Source organism: Vombatus ursinus, unplaced genomic scaffold (assembly GCF_900497805.2).
Source record: "Vombatus ursinus unplaced genomic scaffold, bare-nosed wombat genome assembly UNPS02008996.1, whole genome shotgun sequence".
NCBI classification, from domain to species: Eukaryota; Metazoa; Chordata; class Mammalia; order Diprotodontia; family Vombatidae; genus Vombatus; species Vombatus ursinus.
Genome location: NW_020948774.1, coordinates 2,702,840 through 2,721,136, shown reverse-complemented (window position 1 = coordinate 2,721,136; position 18,297 = coordinate 2,702,840). Strand labels below are relative to the sequence as shown.

Here is an 18,297-nt window from a genome sequence, read left to right as displayed (position 1 = left end):
ATCTATCTATCTATCTATCTATCTATCTATCTATCTATCTATCTATCCATATAATTTTTCCCTCCAACTACCCTAATACTGACAAGGGTCTCATGAGTTACAAATATCATCTTTCCATGCAGGAATGTAAACAGTTCAACCTTAATAAGTCTCTTATGATTTCTCTTTCCTGTTTACTTCTTCATGTTCCACTTGAGTCTTGTATTTGAAAGTTAAATTTTCTATTCAGCTCTGGTCTTTTCATCAAGAATGTTTGAAAGTCCTCTATTTCACTGAATGACCATTTCTTCCCTTGCAGGATTATACTCAGTTTTGCTGGGTAGGTGATTCCTGGTTGTAGTCCTATCTCCTTTGCCCTCTGGAATATTATATTCCATGCCCTATGGTCCCTTAATGTAGAAGCAGCTAAATCTTGTGTTATCCTGATTGTGTTTCCACAATATTTGAATTGTTTCTTCCTGGCTGCTTGTAATATTTTCTCCTTGACCTGGGAACTCTGGAATTTGGCTACAATATTCCTAGGAGTTTTCCTTTGGGGATCTCTTTCAGGAGATCGGTAGATTCTTTCAATTTCTATTTTGCCCTCTGGTTCTAAAATATCAGGGCAGTTTTCTTTGATCATTTTTTGAAAGATGATGTCTAAGCTCTTTCTTTGATCATGGCTTTCAGATAGTCCAATAATTTTTAAATTCTCTGTCCTGGATCTATTTTCCAGGTCAGTTGTTTTTCCAATGAGATATTTCACATTGTTTTCTAATTTTTCATTCTTTTGGATTTGTCTTACAGTGTCTTGATTTCTGATAAAGTTACTAGCTTCCAATTGCTCTATTCTAATTTTTAAGGAAGTATTTTCTTCAGTAATCTTTTGGACTTCCTTTTCCATTTGGGCAATTTCGCTTTTTAAGGCATTCTTCTCTTCATTGTCTTTTTGGACCTCTTTTGCCATTTGGGTTAGGCTAATTTTTAAGGTGTTATTTTTTCAGTATTTTTTTGGGTCTCCTTTAGCAAGCTATTGACTTGTTTTTCATGATTTTCTTGCATCATTCTCAGTTTTTCCTCTACTTCTCTTACTTGCTTCTCAAAATCCCTTTTGAACTCTTCCAGGGCCTGGGACTGGTTCATATTTTTCTTGGAGGTTTTGGATGTAGGAGCTTTGGTTTTGTTGTCTTCTTAAGTCTTTGTTAAGGTAAGAGTCTGCTTCCAATGTGGAGAATGTACTGTCCCAAGCTTCAGGGGTTTGTACAGCTGTTTTCAGAGATACTTCTAGGGACCTGTAAATTTTCAATTCTTCCAAGGTGGTATGATAAGGGACGAGGTATTTCCTCTCCACCACCACAACAAGCTCCACCACGCCAGCACTCCTCCTCGCCAGTGCACCTCCTCGCCCCAGGACTGCCCCTCAGAACTGTGACCCAGATCCAAGCACAGGCAGAGCAAGAGATTCCTGCCTCAGCACTGGCAAAGAGATCCTTGCAATCCCCCTCTGATCAGCCAATTGATTCCCCCTCAGTCTGTGGGCCGGAAGCTCAGGAGGCAGCTGCTGCCTGGGGGGTGGGGGGAGCTGCTGAGATCTAGCTTCTACCTCTCACCACAGTCACAGACTTTTCCCACTGACCTTCTAAGTTATCTTTGACTTTCATGGGTTGAGAAGTCTGGAAACCGCCACAGCTGCCTGAGATTCAGTCCTCTGAGGCCTGCTCCAGGGTCACTGCGGCCTGCCGCACTGCGCTCCTCTCTCTGCCTGGCGCGATATACCTTTCAGATCAACCATCCAGGTTGTCTTGGGCTGGAAATTTGTTTCACTCTGTCTTATTGTGGGTTCTGCTGCTTTAGAATTTGTTTAGAGCCATTTTTTTTACAGGTATGCGGAGGGGTTTGGGGGAGATCTCAAGCAAGTCACTGCTTTCACTCTGCCATCTTGGCTCCGCCCCAAACAGGCAAAACTTTCACAACTTGCCCTATCCCACCCCCCCCTTCCATCCATGAATGAGCAGTAAAAGCAGTAGAAGGACAACAGGGGACGGAGGCTTAGGTCACACATTCCCCCTCTAGAAGTGTGCAGAACCCAGAGCTATCATAAAGTCCAAAGTCAAGAAGTAGACTGGAAGAATGAGCGAACAAACAAACAAAAAAAAAAAGAATCCCACCAGGAAGCTGAAGACACAAAGCTAGAAGAGAAAGATTCAAAAACATTTGCTGAAAGCAAAATGTAGCTTGAAATACTCCTAGAATGGTTACAGCAAGAGGTTTGTTTTTTTTGAAGAGCTAAAAATGATTTTAAAAAGAGAACTAGGGAAGAAAAATATGAAAACAGTTTTAACAGCTTGGAACAAGAAGTACACAACCTTACTGAATAAAATAACTCCATGAAAATTAGAATTGACCACATAGAAGCTAATGATTCCATGAGACATCAAGAAATAATAAAACAAAGTCAAAAGAATGAGAAAATAGAAATGTATGAGGTACTTTATAGGAAAAGCAGCTCATCTAGAAAACAGATTGAGGAAAGATAATTTAAGCATCATTAGAATACCTGAAAGCAATGACCAAAAAAAGAAAAATCCTAGACCTCATATTTTAAGAAATCATAAAAAGAAAACTGCTCAGATCTCTTAGAACAAGAGGCCAAAGTAGAAGTTGAAAGATTCCACTAACAACCTCCTGAAACAAACCTCCAAATGAAAATTCCCATGAATATCATAGCCAAAATCCAGAGCTAAGATAAGTGTGTAGCTCATATTGGAGTGGATACAGCACTGGGCCTCAAGTCAGGAAAAACTGAGTTCAAATCTGGCCTCAGACACTTACTAGCTATGTGACCCTAGACAAGTCACCAACCTCTGTTTGCCTCAATTTCCTCAATTGTAAAATGGGATAATAATAGCACCTGCCTCACAAATTTCACATGTACACCTGCCTTTCAGACATGTCAAAGTAGATATTCAATAGACATCTTAAACTCAAAATGTTCAAAATAGAACTTGTTTCCTTCTAAACTGTTCTCACCTCCTACCGTCCTTATTACTGTAAAGGACAATACCATCCTTCCAGTCCCTCAGGTTTATAACCTTAGTGTCCTTTTTGACTTACTATTTCTTATCCCCCCTTTCCACCCACCCCCTTGTCCCTATACCCAATCTGTTGCCCAGAATTGTCAGTTTTACCTTTGCAACATCTCTTGGATATGCAGGCCCTCATCACCTCAGTCCTGTATTTTAGCAAAAGTCTGATGGTAGGTCTGCCTGCTTCAAGTCTCTCCCCAATCTATTTCATCCTCCATTTAGCCATCAAAGCAATTTTCCTAATGTGCAGGTCAACTCCAGTGGCTCCCTATTATCTCCAAGATCAAATACAAAATTCTCTATTTGGCATTCAAAGCTCTTCATACCCTATTTCCCACCCCTCCTCCTCTCCCTTCTATTTTTCTTATACCTTATTCTCTGCCATGTACTCTTTGACCCAGTGTTTCACAAACAGGACACTGCTTCAGGCATTTTCTCTCCAGGCTGTCTCCCAATGCCTGGAATGCTCTCCATCCTCAACTCTACCTACTGACTTCCCTGGCTTTCTTTAAGTCTCAAGTAAAATCCCATCTTTTACATCTTTCCCAACCCCACTTACTTCCTTATATTAATCTTTTCCTATTTATCCAGTACATAGCTTACTCTGTGTGTGTGTGTGTGTGTGTGTGTGTGTGTGTGTGTGTGTGTGTATTTGTTTGCATGCTGTCTCTCCCATCAAGGTCCTTGAGGCCAGGGACAATGTTTTGCTACCTATTGTATCCCCATTGTTTATCACACATAGTTGGTGCTTAATAAATTTCATTTATTTATTTAAATCTTTATCAAGATTATCTTTTGATCTGATTAGTAGGGTTCAAGAACTCTCCTTTAGGCATATGGGACATATTTTCTAATAAATTGTGTTAAGAATCATATCTTCTATGTAGACTGTCTAGTTTTTCTTTAAAAGATATTAGGACTTTAGACTAAGACTTATACCATTGATATATCTTACTATGTACAAAAGGCAGGACTTGTTCTCCCTCATAACTAATATACCAGTATCACCAACATAGAGGCAGGAAAACTGGGCCTAACAATCAGTTCTATAATCTTGAATGAAATTTCTCATTCCATGACAAAGCAAACCTCTTTTTGGTGACTCTTAGCTACGTAGAATCTCATTTCTCTCCAAGTCCAATTCTGTTTCTCTCAACGCACCAGGAAGGTCTGGCCTGAATCAGGTCCAGCCTTTAACAAAAACCTTTAAAAATTTAAAAATTTACTTTGTCTTTAAAGAGAGTATCTCAGCACCAAAGAGTATCTAGAAATTCACAGAATTATGTCTAAAATGCAGTTTGGAAGCATTCAGAAAAAGTAGCTCCTTAGTAACTGAAGGAAGTGTATTTATTTCTTGGTGCATGATACCAAACCTACACGTTAGTTCAGAGTAGAGCTGGAAGTGTCTCAAATGACCGAAGCATGGCTCTTTACTTTTTGAATGTGAATGGATTTATCTTCTCTGCTACAAAAAATTTTATGAAATAGGTTGGTTTCATATATTGTCAGTTTAATCTTCCTGGTAATTTTTATTACATTTTACAGCAGGGAAGTTTCATTTACAATATCCGGAATTAATTTACTTTTTCTGAACTGATGTGGCAGTGGTTATACGTACAAAATCTTGTTCTTTTCATCAGGTTTTTTTTTTTCTTTAAATTCTCTTGGTTTCCCTCACAGAATTCCTAGGAAGTTGCTTAAATCAGCAGCATTAAAAATTTTGATTGTACTCATCCACTTCTATTATATTGATTGGTACCAGACTAACAGTTGATAAGCGTCTTATGCTTCCATGATTTAACAATTTATTTCACTAATGAATTTATTTAACTTACAGGAAGCTAAGTCTGTGATCCTTCCAAGTTGGTTGGAAGTATGTTGTTGTTGTTCAGTCATTTTCAGTTGTGTCTGACTTTGTATGACCCTGTTTGGGGTTTTCTTGGCAAAGATACTGGAGTGGTTTGTCATAACATATTAAGACATAATTTAAAAAATTTCACATTTCATTCAAGTGGAACAATTTGATCTTCAAAACAGTAATGCTTGTACCCTATTTGCAGTGTACCTTGCAGTAATTTTTAGCATGTTTTCCTACTCTATTGTGATAAATTAATAGAGATCATCAGTAGTGAATTATCTTTACAGATTAATAAACACAATATAAGAAATGAGTAGATAAAGTCATACTATGCACAATTCTGAAGATCCTGCTTTTAGTTCATATCTGTAGCTATTTCCAGTTAAGTTCTGTTCCCTCTCTTCTTACAATAAGCTTTTTTTATTGATATCTTGTGTTTTTCCATTGCGTGAATTTTCTCATGGATCCCTACCCCTGTTACGTCCTAGAGAGTCATCCTATATAACACTGCTACTCTCGTCTAATTTCTGCTCCCTCTGTCCCTGCAGTAATGTTTATTTAATTCATTTTTAGCTCCCTCCTTTGCATTTTTTTTTAAATCTGAAATGTATAAGGAGTCCCCTTTACTTGATTTCATATTTTACAGTGTTCAGATGAGTGGACTATGACCTAAGGAATAGTGGAGGTCATAGGGTTGGAGTTGGGCATATTTTAATTAGTTTTGGTTTCTGGGCCTCAATAGCTAGAATTCAAAGAGTACTGAGTCATTTTTTGTAGTTTATTGCAGTTGTACCCCACTTGTCTAATAGTCTATCTAACTCAGGCAAGGCTTATCTCTTGCTGTGTATAAGCTTAACTGAATGAAAGGATTTAGAATCAGTGACTGGGGAAAGTATCTCAAGTTTTAAGATTGTGGGACAGTTTTACAAGGAATTATTGAGGTTCCTTCTCTAGGTGTTTTTAATAATAAATTACACACGAAGTAAGTCAAGTACATTTATGATAGAGTTAAGAATTCTCTAACCTTTCAAATGGAATTGAGTGTAGAATTTTTTCTGTGGGGGAATTTGGTATCTGAATTATGTGCTGGTTGGGTAATCTATGATGCATCTTAGTATCCAATAATGAAGGTAACTTTTGAACTAGCTTCCCAGTTTAGAGGAATGTTTCTTTATAGGGATAAACCCTGTGGACTAGAAAGGAAAGAGAAATTAATTACCATATTATTCAAATAAAATTTGTGAGATTTTGTGTTTGTGTCTTTTGATTGCAGAAGGAACTGTGATACTTCAGGGCTTATCTTGGCTTCCAATACTATTTAAAATTCCTTCCAGCTAGGCAAGAACTTGAGTTAGCTGATTTCTTCTATAACTTGCATTTGGAAGGACAATGAGAACTTGGCTCAGGGCCACTAGACATGGAGTGCTTTTGATCTCTGCAGTAACATCAGTTTGATGCCTGACTGATGCTAAAATGATACTTGAAAGTGGACCATGTAGAAGTACATCATTGGCTTGTCCTTTTTGAAAGAGTCAGCTCTTTAGAGGTGGTCATTTTTATTGTAAATGTTAAGGAAGTCAATCTTGCTGCATCTTCCTCTTGCCCTTATTAGATATATTAGAACTTGTTAGACTAACACCTTATTAGGTTGTGTTGTAGATGGAGTTTCTGAGCCTATATGTGTTACCCTCATACTGGTACTAACGTGAAACCTCCATTTATTGCGACAGGCATAATTCTTTAACTTATTAACAGTTCACATTTGTATAGTTATTTTAACTTTTTATTCTGCTTTTTTCCCCCAACAGTCCTGTGAGGTAGATAATGGAAGTAGTATCTTTCTATTTCAATAGCTGACTAATCAGATTATCTGAGAAGTTAAGTGGCTCATTGTCTTAGGCAGAATTTGTATCCAGATTTCTTGATTCTCCGAGTGCAGCATTCATTCCATTATGCCATGATGCAAGAGGAAACCTGTGTGACTATAGTGGCTATGCCAAGGGATGTGAACTAAAATGGTTGACACCTTAAAAATTTTAAATACTAGACACATTTTTATAAATCTAGCTTTTCTGTATGTATGTCAGGACACCATCCAGCAACTGAGACAAGGATAGATGAGGCCCCGGCTGCCTTGTGTAAAGTAAACAGATGCATTTGTTGCAATTTATTCCAAGTCAACTATTTGGCACTATCTTCCATCTATAGAACCACATAACAAAGTCCCAAGGGCTTAGAGCTTTTGCCAATGTTCAGAAATACTACAATTTGGAAAATGGAAACACCATGTCATAGTGACACTAGGGAGAAAGAACCTTTAGGGTTACAAATATATACTATTTCCAGAATTTTAGATGCAAACATTTTATTTGGGGTATATCCCCATTTTTTCAGCAGATTGGTCTTCCCCCCTGAAAACCCATCTTCATTGAAGAATTTGTATCTTTGCCAAACTATATCCCAAGCTATTTGGGATTTGTTAAACTGTTTTATGTTTTGGTTTTGTTTAGAAGCTGAAGAGTTTGAAGTTGCCATGGATGTATAGGGGTTTTGAATATAAAATAAAGCCTTTGATCTAAATAGCTCTTGTGATGCAGAGAAAAAATACTAAGTCAGTATTTGATGAAGCTCAGTTGAAGTTCACTATTTTTGTTTGTTTGCATTTCTTCCTATGTTGGTGTTCATCATGATTTTTCTTGTGTGTGTGAAAGTAACTTTCTTTTCAGTACATGGCACTGGTTTCTTTACTGATTCCTTCAGGCTTATTGCAATTCAGTGCTATCACACTGAAGCAATCTCAGAGACATTAGTGATCACCAGCATGGTCCAAAGTAAGAAAAGAAAGAAACTTCATTTTAAAATTCAATTTCTTGTGCCTTGGCAAACATGGTGGGAAAATTCAGCAGTTAAAATTTGTTTAAATAGGCCTTCCACCTTAAATTATTTCCAGTAGTGGATAGAATGCTGGCCTTAGAGTCAGCAGGACCAGAGTTCAAATTCTGCCTTAGACATTTCCTAACAGTGTGACCATTGGGATATCACCTAACCTATCTGACCCTTGATTTGCTGGGTTTGACTCATTCTCTCTACTTGGGCCTCGTAGTCCCAATTCTGTTCACGTGAAAGCCAATATAGCTACTTTTTCTGTTTTGTTATAAAAGTAGATAGCAGATAGCTTTGATGATCATCCAGGTATAATGAAGCTCATTTCTGTTGATTGCAGATGCCTGAACTTGTGCCTTGCCCTTGTTTCTGGCCTAGAAGCTCCTGAAAAAAAACTTCTGTGCATTGAAAAGTGCAGCTACTTAAAATATGTAGATTAGAAAGATACCGTCTACTGTAAACCCCAAATGATGTGCTTTTAATTCAGTTTTAAATGTAAATTGAATACAGTGATTCTCTCTGACCTCCATCTTTACATCATTGCATTCATCATTGCTTATAATTTCTTAAAACACAATAATATTATTGTATCACAGTCACGTATTTGTTTAGCCGTTCCCTAGTCAATGGGCAAATGGTAGTGGAGGAACCTGTGGGAATAGACTACTATGTCAAAGAGAAATTTGTAAGAAGTATTAAAAAATAGAAAAGGGCCAAGTAAGCAAAAATTTATCACAGGGATAAAATATTGATTTAAAGGAAATAGACCAAAAAGCAAAAATGGAGGATGTGATAAGCCTAACAATCATAACTCTAAATGTGACTTGATTAAATAATGCAATAAAACAAATAAAAAACATAATGGGTAAGAAAGCAAAACCATCCAATTTGTTATATATGAGAAAGACACCTGGTGCAAATGCTGGAACAAAATTTACTACATACCAAGTGATTATTCAAAAAGCTGGAATTCCATTCATGTTGTAAGACAAAACAAAAAATATAAAATCACATTATCAGGACTATGAGTTAAATCAAACTCTGTATCCAGGACAAGTCTGGGTGCCATCTGCCCCTTGTAACTTGCACATACTCTCATTCTCTTGCATCAGAAAACAATTCACAGGGATTCAGTACTCATTTTCTCAGGGAAGTTGACTGCCTAGTGCATAAACTGTTTCCATATCAAACCAATTTTATAATATTCTTCTGTTTTATGCTTATACCTCCTTGCTTATTTTAATGCTAAACAGGGTGATTATATTATGCATAAAATCATAAACATTGTGCCAATACTAATGTTAAACTGACAATGCATCTAAATTCATGTGAATTCATAATTCATATATAGGGAATAGCAAAACCCATTTGCTAGACCACTGTGTGTGTGTGTGTGTGGGTGGGTGGGTGGGTGGGTGGGTGGGTGTGTGTGTGAAAAGGTAGGTTGGAGACTGGTTCTGAAGAGCTTTAAATGCCAAATGAAAGAATTTGTATTTGAGCCTACGGTAATAGAGAGGCGCTATAGTATATGCAGTTGGTGGTATGACTTGGAGATAGGAGACAGATCATTTCTGGATACAGAATCAAAAGTAAGCCCATATGGCTGAATTGTAAAGGAGAAATTTGTAAGAAGTATTAAAAAGTAGAAAAGGGCCAGGTTTTGAAAAACAATGGTATTTGAGCTTATGGATCAAATAAGGACTCACTAGAGATTATTGAGGGAGTGGAGGAAAGACATGAGCAGACTTGTGCATTGGAAAATCATTTTGGCAGTTCTGTACTGGATGGATTAGAGTGGGGAGTCACCTGGTATGGGAAGACTGAATGGGAGACTGTTGCAACTAGGAGAGAGATAGTGGGAGCATAGAGGAGGGCACACATGTGGAAGATGTTGTAAAGAAAGAAATGACAAAATTTGGAAACTATCTAGATATGTGAGCTGTGCATGAGAGAGAGGCGTTATGAAAGACAACACCATGATTTCTAATTGAAAATGATGCTCTCACCAAAAAAGAAAAAAGGCATTGATTCTCTCACCATTGATAGAGAAGTTCAGATCAGTGGTAGATTTGGGAGGAAAGATGAATGCATTTTATAAGCAGCCTGTTGGAATAAAGAAAATGTTTAACTTGAAAGTCATTTGAACTTAGAAGTTCAAATTCCTCTCCATTGTTACCTATGTGACCTTCAAAAGTCACAGTCTTTTCTTCTAATTTGTAGGAGCTAGGCTTGATCAGTTTTGACATCCGTTATAGCTCTAGGCCTATAGATCTGTGATCTTATGCCTACATACAGAATTTGCAATTCAGCATATTGATGGTTTAGGACAGAGGCTCAGGAGAGAAACCAGAGGTGGTTATAGAGAGTCATCTGCATTGAGGCGCTACTAATTGAACCCATGAATATCTGATGAAGTCAATTAGTGAGACTTCTGATTCTGTAAGAGTTACTTTAACAAAGCTCAGAACCCTATGAACCTTTTCCTATCTCTTCCTGTCTTCACCCTTCTCCCTCCCTCTATCCTCTCTTATCCCTTACAACTGTGTGTGAATATCCCTGTCCCTTTATTGAATCACGTAATGTTTTGTGTTCTTAATTTTGAAAGCTGGTGATTGAATTTTTAATTCAGTCTTCTGTACAAAAGAAAAAGAGAACTAATTGACTTTTATTTATGTTTTGGCCCTCATTTTCATGTTATTCTGTTGGTTAGTGGCCCGAGAAGAAATAATACTTCTTAGCTTAGGGCATAATGCACAAGTTGTGTATTAAGAAATGTTTTTAATGATTACTGATGGAAGCTTTTGGCAGTAGCTAGTAAGTCACTTTTAGTTCTCATTTCTGTGATTTTATGAACATTAGTAAGATATAATTTGAGTTCATATTTTTTGGCTATTCCCATACATAACTTCCATTTTCTTTTCTATGAGTCCCTTATATTCATTCAGTCTCTCCTTCCCTCAACACTCACACTAAACCTTTTTTTACTCTCATTCTAAATAAATTTTATTCATATCTTTTGTTTCTACATTTCTTAAGAGGAACTCAAGCTGCCCACATTGTTTCACACACACACGGACACAGAGATACAGACACATATGCACACACAGACACTCACACATGTTTAATATCTTGGTGCTTCTCTCCAGGGACTCTACAATATGTGACTGCAAATTCTCTTCTCCTTCTCTTTATATTGAAATACTTACCACTTTGACACTTAGCCAGTCAAAAGTTTGATATGAACCTCAGACTAGCTGGATAATTTTGTGGAAAAGGAGGAAAAAGATGGGAGGAAATTGGAAGCAGAAGTGCAGACATGTTACTTGACTGATGTGGAAGGCATTCTTGAAAAAAAAAAGCTTTTTTCACACTTGTGCAGTTTTCACTAAAAGCATAAACTGTCTTTCCCGTTGTCAATTGACCCAACAGCTGAGACAGGATTTGAACTGGGTATATAATTGGTATTTAATATATGCTTGTTGTTTATTTCAACCCAGGTTTTCCCGACTCTACAATCATTTTTCCATGGTGTTACATCTGAATAGTTAATTGCAAAACCCCTAATTCTTTATGTTTTCCACCATACTATTGCATTCTCCAAGCTTAATATTCAGGTGTTATGATTTTGTTTTCTTTTCTCTTCTACAGGTTTTGCATGCAGAAGTGTGTCAGTCTGGTGCCTGGAGTCACACTGGATTTGATAGAGAAGTAAGCAAGATTTTAATATACTCAAATGATTTTCAAGACAAGTGGGAAGTTATTTCCTATTGTTTCATATTTGATTTGTAGGAATTTTTTTTCTGCTGATGTGGGGTTGTTTCTCCTTCATCTGCCTGTGCTCTCCTGTTCTTTTTACTATTATTAAGGCCAATTTTTGTGAAGTGCCAATGATTACTGTCAGAATAATTTAGGGTGAAGAGAAGGGATTGGACCTAGGCCTATGGTTTCATTAATATACCGAACTTTCAGATAAGGGAACTCTACTTACCAGTCCAAGTCAGCAGATTATCTGCCACTTATATCCTTAGGTAGTTAGCTGGAGCCCTCACAAATTCATTGCATTGCCCCATGTCACATAGCTAGCCTATGTCAGAGAAACTTAACTCAAATTTTCCTGGCTCTGAGACGAGCCCTCCGTCCACTGCAGAACACAACCTCTGAATCCTATTTAGCTTTTTTCAAACTAAAAATTTCAATCCTTAAAAATTAAGGCAGTGGAAAAACATATTTCTGTCTCTTTTTTCTAATGTGAAGAGTTCTGTACTGTTAGACATTTTCTGCTTTCTTTGACGTGAAAATAACAATGTGAGAGTTTGTGAAAGAGAAATAATATGAAATAATTATGGATAAAAAGCTGTGTTGAGAATTTATAGGAAAATGGAAAGAATAGAAGCAGGAAAATAACTGGTAAAGAGTAATTAATAGCTCATGACTGTAATCTAGACAAGAGTGTAAGAGGTCCTGAATTAGGATCATTGACTAGGTGAGTAGAGAGAAGATGAATGTTACATATTCTAGGGGTAGAATTTAATATGAGCTAGGAGAAAGACTCTAAAGTCATATACTGAACTTATATAACTGTATGAATCAGAGAATGGTGGTACTTTCAACAAAAATAATGCAGTTTGGAGTAAGAGCAGGCTATGGGAATAAGATTATTAGCCCAAACTGAGATACATTCAATTATAGATACCTACTGTAGTAGATGATGTTCACCCAACAGTTTGACAATGTGGGACTGGAATTCAGGACAAATATTATGGCTGGATCTATTGATTTGAGAATCACTAGTGGAGGTACAGTACTTGAAGCAGTAGTAATACACTGAAATCGGCAAGGGTGACTGTATATAGAGAGAAGAATATAATTTTATCATTATCATCATCATCATCTGAGCAACCAGCTGCCTCTGTAAAATGAAGATAATAATTGCACCTACCTCACATAGTTGTTGTGAGGATCAAATGATATAGTATTTGTTAGCAATAGCTAAGTAGGTCAGTGAATGGGGCTCTAGGCCTAGAGTCAGGAAAACTTGAGTTAAAATCCTACCTCAGACACTTATCAGCTGTGTGACTCTGGGCAGGACACTTAACTTCAGTTTATCTCAGTCTCTTCAACTGTAAAACGAGGATAATAGCACCTACCTGAAAGAATCGTTGTGAAGATTAAATGAGATAATATTTGTAAAGTGCTTAGCACAGTGCCTGGCACATAGTAAGTGCTATATAAGTGCTTTTTCCCTCCCCTCCAAACTGCTTAAGAGAAAGAATTGAGTTGAGCCCTGTAATCTTTCTGAGCCTCAGAGGCTTTTTGTGCAGAAAGTCTAAAGTGTTTTTCATCAATTCACTTTATTTGAAAATTTTTTTCAAAAATTATCAGGTGGCTATTTTGGACTAGGTAGTTGAGATATGAAGGTAGAAAATTCCCTTCCCTCAAAGAGCTTAAACGTAATACAACATTTACAGAGAAGGATGACCCAATGGATAATGGTACAAGGTATGCCCCTACTGATTTCTTCTCCATTCACCTTCTTGACAATCATAGTTATCAGAGTTAGGATCAGAAACATTAAAGCTGGAAGGAATAAATGATGTTCTCTAGATCATCCCCCACCTTTTACAGATTAGAGAAATAAGGCCTGGAGGTTAAATGATTTGGCTTGAATCACACAGTTAGGAAGTAACAGTGGATATGAAGCCAGTTATTGAAGTTTAAATCCCAAGTAAGGGCAAAGCATAATCTGATACGGAATGTCACGAAGACATGTGGGATGGGAAATAACACTTTCCGTGGGGTGGAATCAGAGAAAGCTTCCTGCTGGAAATTCTACTAGATTTGATCATTAAAGGAAAGGAATGATTTCAATAGGGCAGAAGTATGGTGGTATCAGACCTGGCACAGACAGGAGATGGGCATGATGAGTTCATGGAATAGGTTCTCTGGTTCAGACTCCTTTGCCTATCATTCAAGGCCCAAGTCAAAAGATACCATTTTCATGAAGCATTTTCTGACCCCTTCCTTTTGTCCTCCAATCTAGTCAATTTAGATCTCTTCTCTCTTAAACCTTTTATGATCACCTTATTTTCCTTAAATTCACCAAATATTTATCATTTTGTATTATTCCATCTATTTGTTTATCATCACCTCTCCCCTCCAACCACATCCTTTCCAAGTTGAATAGAATGAGCATTTATGTAACCTAATTCTGGTTATGTTATATTGAAGTGCTTTCCCCCTCATCCATATTTGTATACTAGATCTTGCCACAAGCAAAAGAGTTCATTAGAGAATTTAATTCAGCTTTGTTGTTTTTGGCCATTACATCTACCCATACAACTTGATTAGTAGTGCCAGGATCAGGTCATATGCCATATTACTCCCCTCCTTAAGAGGCTAAATTCAACCTACCCCCCTTTAATGCCTGCAGATAATGTGAGGATAGTTAGTGCCTTAGTTCCCCCTTCTGTTCCTTTGCTCTTCTCATCCATCCTGTCCTTTTCTGCTTAATTTTTTACACCACTACCTCCTCTTCTCCATCTTTTCTTTTTCTCTTCCTCTCCGTATCTCCATTGGTAGTGTCACAATGTACCAGAGGCTTTCCAGCCTTCTTACACCTTACTCTCCTCCACATACTCTGCCTTCCAGTGGCTGACACTGGCCTCCTTCCTATTCAGTGTTCTGTCTCTCAATTCTGCATTTTCACTTGCTCTAATTCCCTCCTTCTTCCTCTTAGCTTCTGTCAAGTCCCAACTAAAATCCCACTTTCTATAAGAATCCTTTTCCAATCATCCTTAAGGCTAGTGTCTTCATTCTACTATTTATCTCCAATGTATCTAGATTTTTCTAGTTTGTACATAGCTTTTTGCATGTTGTCTCCCCCGTTAGACTGTGAGTTCCTTGAGAGCAGGGACTATCTTTTGCCTTACTTTGGATCCACAGCACTTAGCACAGTGACTATGACATAGGAGTACTTACTAGTGAGACTCAAGGAGATAGAAGGATTCATGGGAATGATTACAAGGAGGTCATGATTAGAGTTAGTCCTGGGAATTAAAAAAGTCAAAATGAGTGTGATTGGTTTTCATAGGCTACTTAGAGTTTGTCAGGTTTAATGCAAATCTCAGTTAGATTTTTAAAATTACTTCCTTGGAGACATTCTACTCCAGTTTCCATTAGGTTTGAGTTGGTGCCTGCTATTGGCCACATTGACAACCATCTGGTTAACTCATATTAAGTAACAGGTTCCAGAAATACCACAAAAACAATCCTGACGATTGCTTATTTATAAAACTACCAAAACTATGTAAAAATTAGCTACATTTGTTCATTTTTTTCATTCATGAAATATTGAGCAGGTCACTGTGCTAGAGGATGAATATAACTTAATCAATGAAAATTAGGAAAAAAAATTGCAAAATAATTAGAATATAATAAATGATCCTATTATCTGCTTAACCTCATCTGTTTAGATGATTTCACAGACTCATCAGGCTCTGTTCTATCAGAACTAAGTCCAAAGCTCATTCAGCTCTACTCGGCGTAGGATGATAAAAACCATAGAACGTTGAAGCTAGAGGGATCTTAGACATCATCTAGTCCAATCCGGCAATTTTCAGATGAGGAAACTGAGACACAAAGAAATGAGGTGACTTTAAAGGAAAGGTGCTATATTAAGAAAAGTTTTAAAGATACTCGAAGCTGAGGAAACATCTTCATATTTGTAGTCTGCACTTTTAGAGTGATATAAGAATGCTAGGAATGCTGTCTTCGTTATGCATTGATTTGTATAGTAAATGCTCCTTTATTTTCTACTGTGTTAAGATTAGTTACTTGGGATATTTTTCATACCACTAAACTTCCATTTAGATCTTTTCAGACAGTCTATTGTTCAGTATTCGTAAAGTATGAAGTCTTTAAAAGGCATCTGGGTTAGGAACATGGATGGCTTTTAAAAATACTATTCTGTCCTCACATTTCATCACCTAACAAACAAGCACTTCCCCTAAAGGCCCAGTAAGAATATTTGATACTGTCCTGTATGTTTTCAAAGACTTTTTGTTTTGTACTTAAAGACTTCAGGGTAAGAAAGTAATGGATTTTACAAGGATTCTTCTTTTATTCAATCCAAGTAATGCCACTGTCTTCTAGAACACAGTGTACCCAAGTCAGAGTAAGTCATTTAAAAAGAGTATTCAGATTTCAGGGATTGCCACCTTTTAGAAATGCTTGTTGTCAGAATTAATCGGGGAAGATTCTAGGTTCTGGACTTCTGAACAATATCTAGAACTAATTTCTAGGCAGTGAAATGAGGATGGGAAGTTTATTTGGTGAATATTTGAAAGATGGTAAAGATTTAAGATGCATTATTTTAAATTAAAGTAGACCAAGATGGTTGGTTACTGAAATGTTTCTCCAAGTGCTTTGGCAAAACCACTATCTATTTCTTTAGTCAACCAAGTTAGAATATATACTATGCTTCCAAATTTATTGATGCTGCTTTATGATATGGTTTTAATCTAATTTGGTGTTCCCTTTATTCTTTTTTTTTCATGATTTCCCTTGACATTCTAAATATTTGTTCCTCCAAATGAATGTAATATCTATAAAGTATTCATCTGATAGTTTGATTGGTAGTACATTAACTCTGTAAATTAACTTTGGTAACAATCATTTTTGTTATATAGTCACAGCCTCAGTCTTGAGCACAGAATATCCTCCATTTGAATGATTCTTTATTTCTTTAAGGAGCATTTTGTAGTTAAATCTACATAAGTATTTAATATGCAAATATTTTATGCATTTTTGTGGATATTTGAAATGCTATATGACCACTTTACCTTATTACTTGACATAAGTTGATTTAGATAATTGAATTTTTTTCTTTTCTATGAGTTTTAGCTGTCAAAAGAAAAGGTTTTTTTTTATTAATTCTTTGTTTTTAGTTTTCAACATTCACTTCCACAAGATTTTGAGTTCCACATTTTCTCCCCAACTTATCCCTCCCTCCACCCCAAGATGGCGTGCATTCTGAACGTCCCTTCCCCTAATCTGTCCTCCTTTCTATGTACCCCTCTTTTCTTATCCTCTTCCCCTTCTATTTAACTGTAGGGCAGGATAGATTTCTATACCCCAATGTCTGTATATCTTATTTCCCAGTTGCATGTGCAAACATTTTTTTAACATTTGTTTTCTAAAACTTTGGGTTCCAAATTTTCTCCCTTCTTCCCTTTCCACCCATCCTCATTGAGAAGGCAAGCAACTCGATACAGGTTATACATGTGTAGTCATGCAAAATACTTCCATAGTAGTCATGTTGCAGAAAACTAACTATATTTCCCTTCATCCTATCCTGCCCCCATTTATTCTGTTTTCTCTTTTGACCCTGTCCCTCCTCAGAAGTGTTTGCTTCTGATTACCCCTCCCCTAATCTGCCCTCGCCTCTATTATCCTGCGGCTCTCTTATCCCCTTCCTCCCTATTTTCCTGTAAGGTAAGATAGATTTCCATACCACATTGAATGTGTATGTTATTCTCTCCCTCCTTAAGCCAGATCCAATGAAAATAATATTCACTTATTCCCTGTTACCTTCGCCAACTTCCGCTCCACTGTAAAAGCCTTTTCTTGACTGTTTTATGTAAGATAATTTACCCCATTCTACCTCTCCCTTTCTCTTTCTCCCAGTATAATCCTCTCTCACCCCTTAATTTTATTCTCCAGATATCACCCCTTTATCTTCAATTCACCCTGTGCTATCTGTCTGTCTATTTATCTATCTATCTATCTATCTATCTCTTTATACATATAATTTTTCTCTGCTCCAACTACCCTAATACTGACAAAGGTCTCATGAGTTACAAATATCATCCTTCCATGTAGGAATGTAAACAGTTCAATCTTAATAAGTCCCTTATGATTTACCTTTCCTGTTTACTTCTTCATGCTTCTCTTGAGTCTTGTATTTGAAGATCAGATTTTCTCTTTAGCTCTGGTCTTTTCATCAAGAATGTTTGAAAGTCCTCTATTTCGCTGAATGTCTAAAAGAAAAGTTTTTTGTGTTTTTTACTGATCTTTTCTTACATTGCCTACATTTCTCTCTGTATCTGTCCCTAACCATTCTCCCCCTTCAGCTAAAGTTTCCAACCTTTATATCAAAGAAATTAAAAAAAAAAAAAAGTAGAGAAACACCAAGCAAGATAATGGGGGAAAAAACCCCTACCTTAAATAAACTTTTAAAAAATATTTTTTATTGATGAATTTTTTAAGAGAAAGAAGAGAGGGAAAAATCAACACAACCAATCAATCTTTGAAAAAAATCTGAAATTATTTGCACTGTTCCATACTCATTGACAATGCATCTCTGCAGGACAATTGGGGAGAGGTTTCTTCAAATAACTCTTATTTGAGTCCATGCTTGTTCTTTCTTATTTTGCATCATTCACTTTCCATTGTTTTGTGGTTATTGTTGTTTCCATATACATTGCTGTGGTC

General features: G+C 36.8%; 1 protein-coding gene across 2 annotated transcripts in view; it reads left to right on the top strand.

Moving 5' to 3' along the window:
• RPTOR (regulatory associated protein of MTOR complex 1) overlaps positions 1-18,297 on the top strand; it is a 488,176-nt gene that overhangs the window by 235,939 nt on the left and 233,940 nt on the right. For both annotated transcript variants that reach the window (XM_027850143.1, XM_027850144.1), the window contains one exon: positions 11,455-11,514. In XM_027850143.1, coding sequence (XP_027705944.1) covers positions 11,455-11,514 — 60 coding nt within the window. The remainder of the gene's footprint in view (positions 1-11,454; positions 11,515-18,297) is intronic.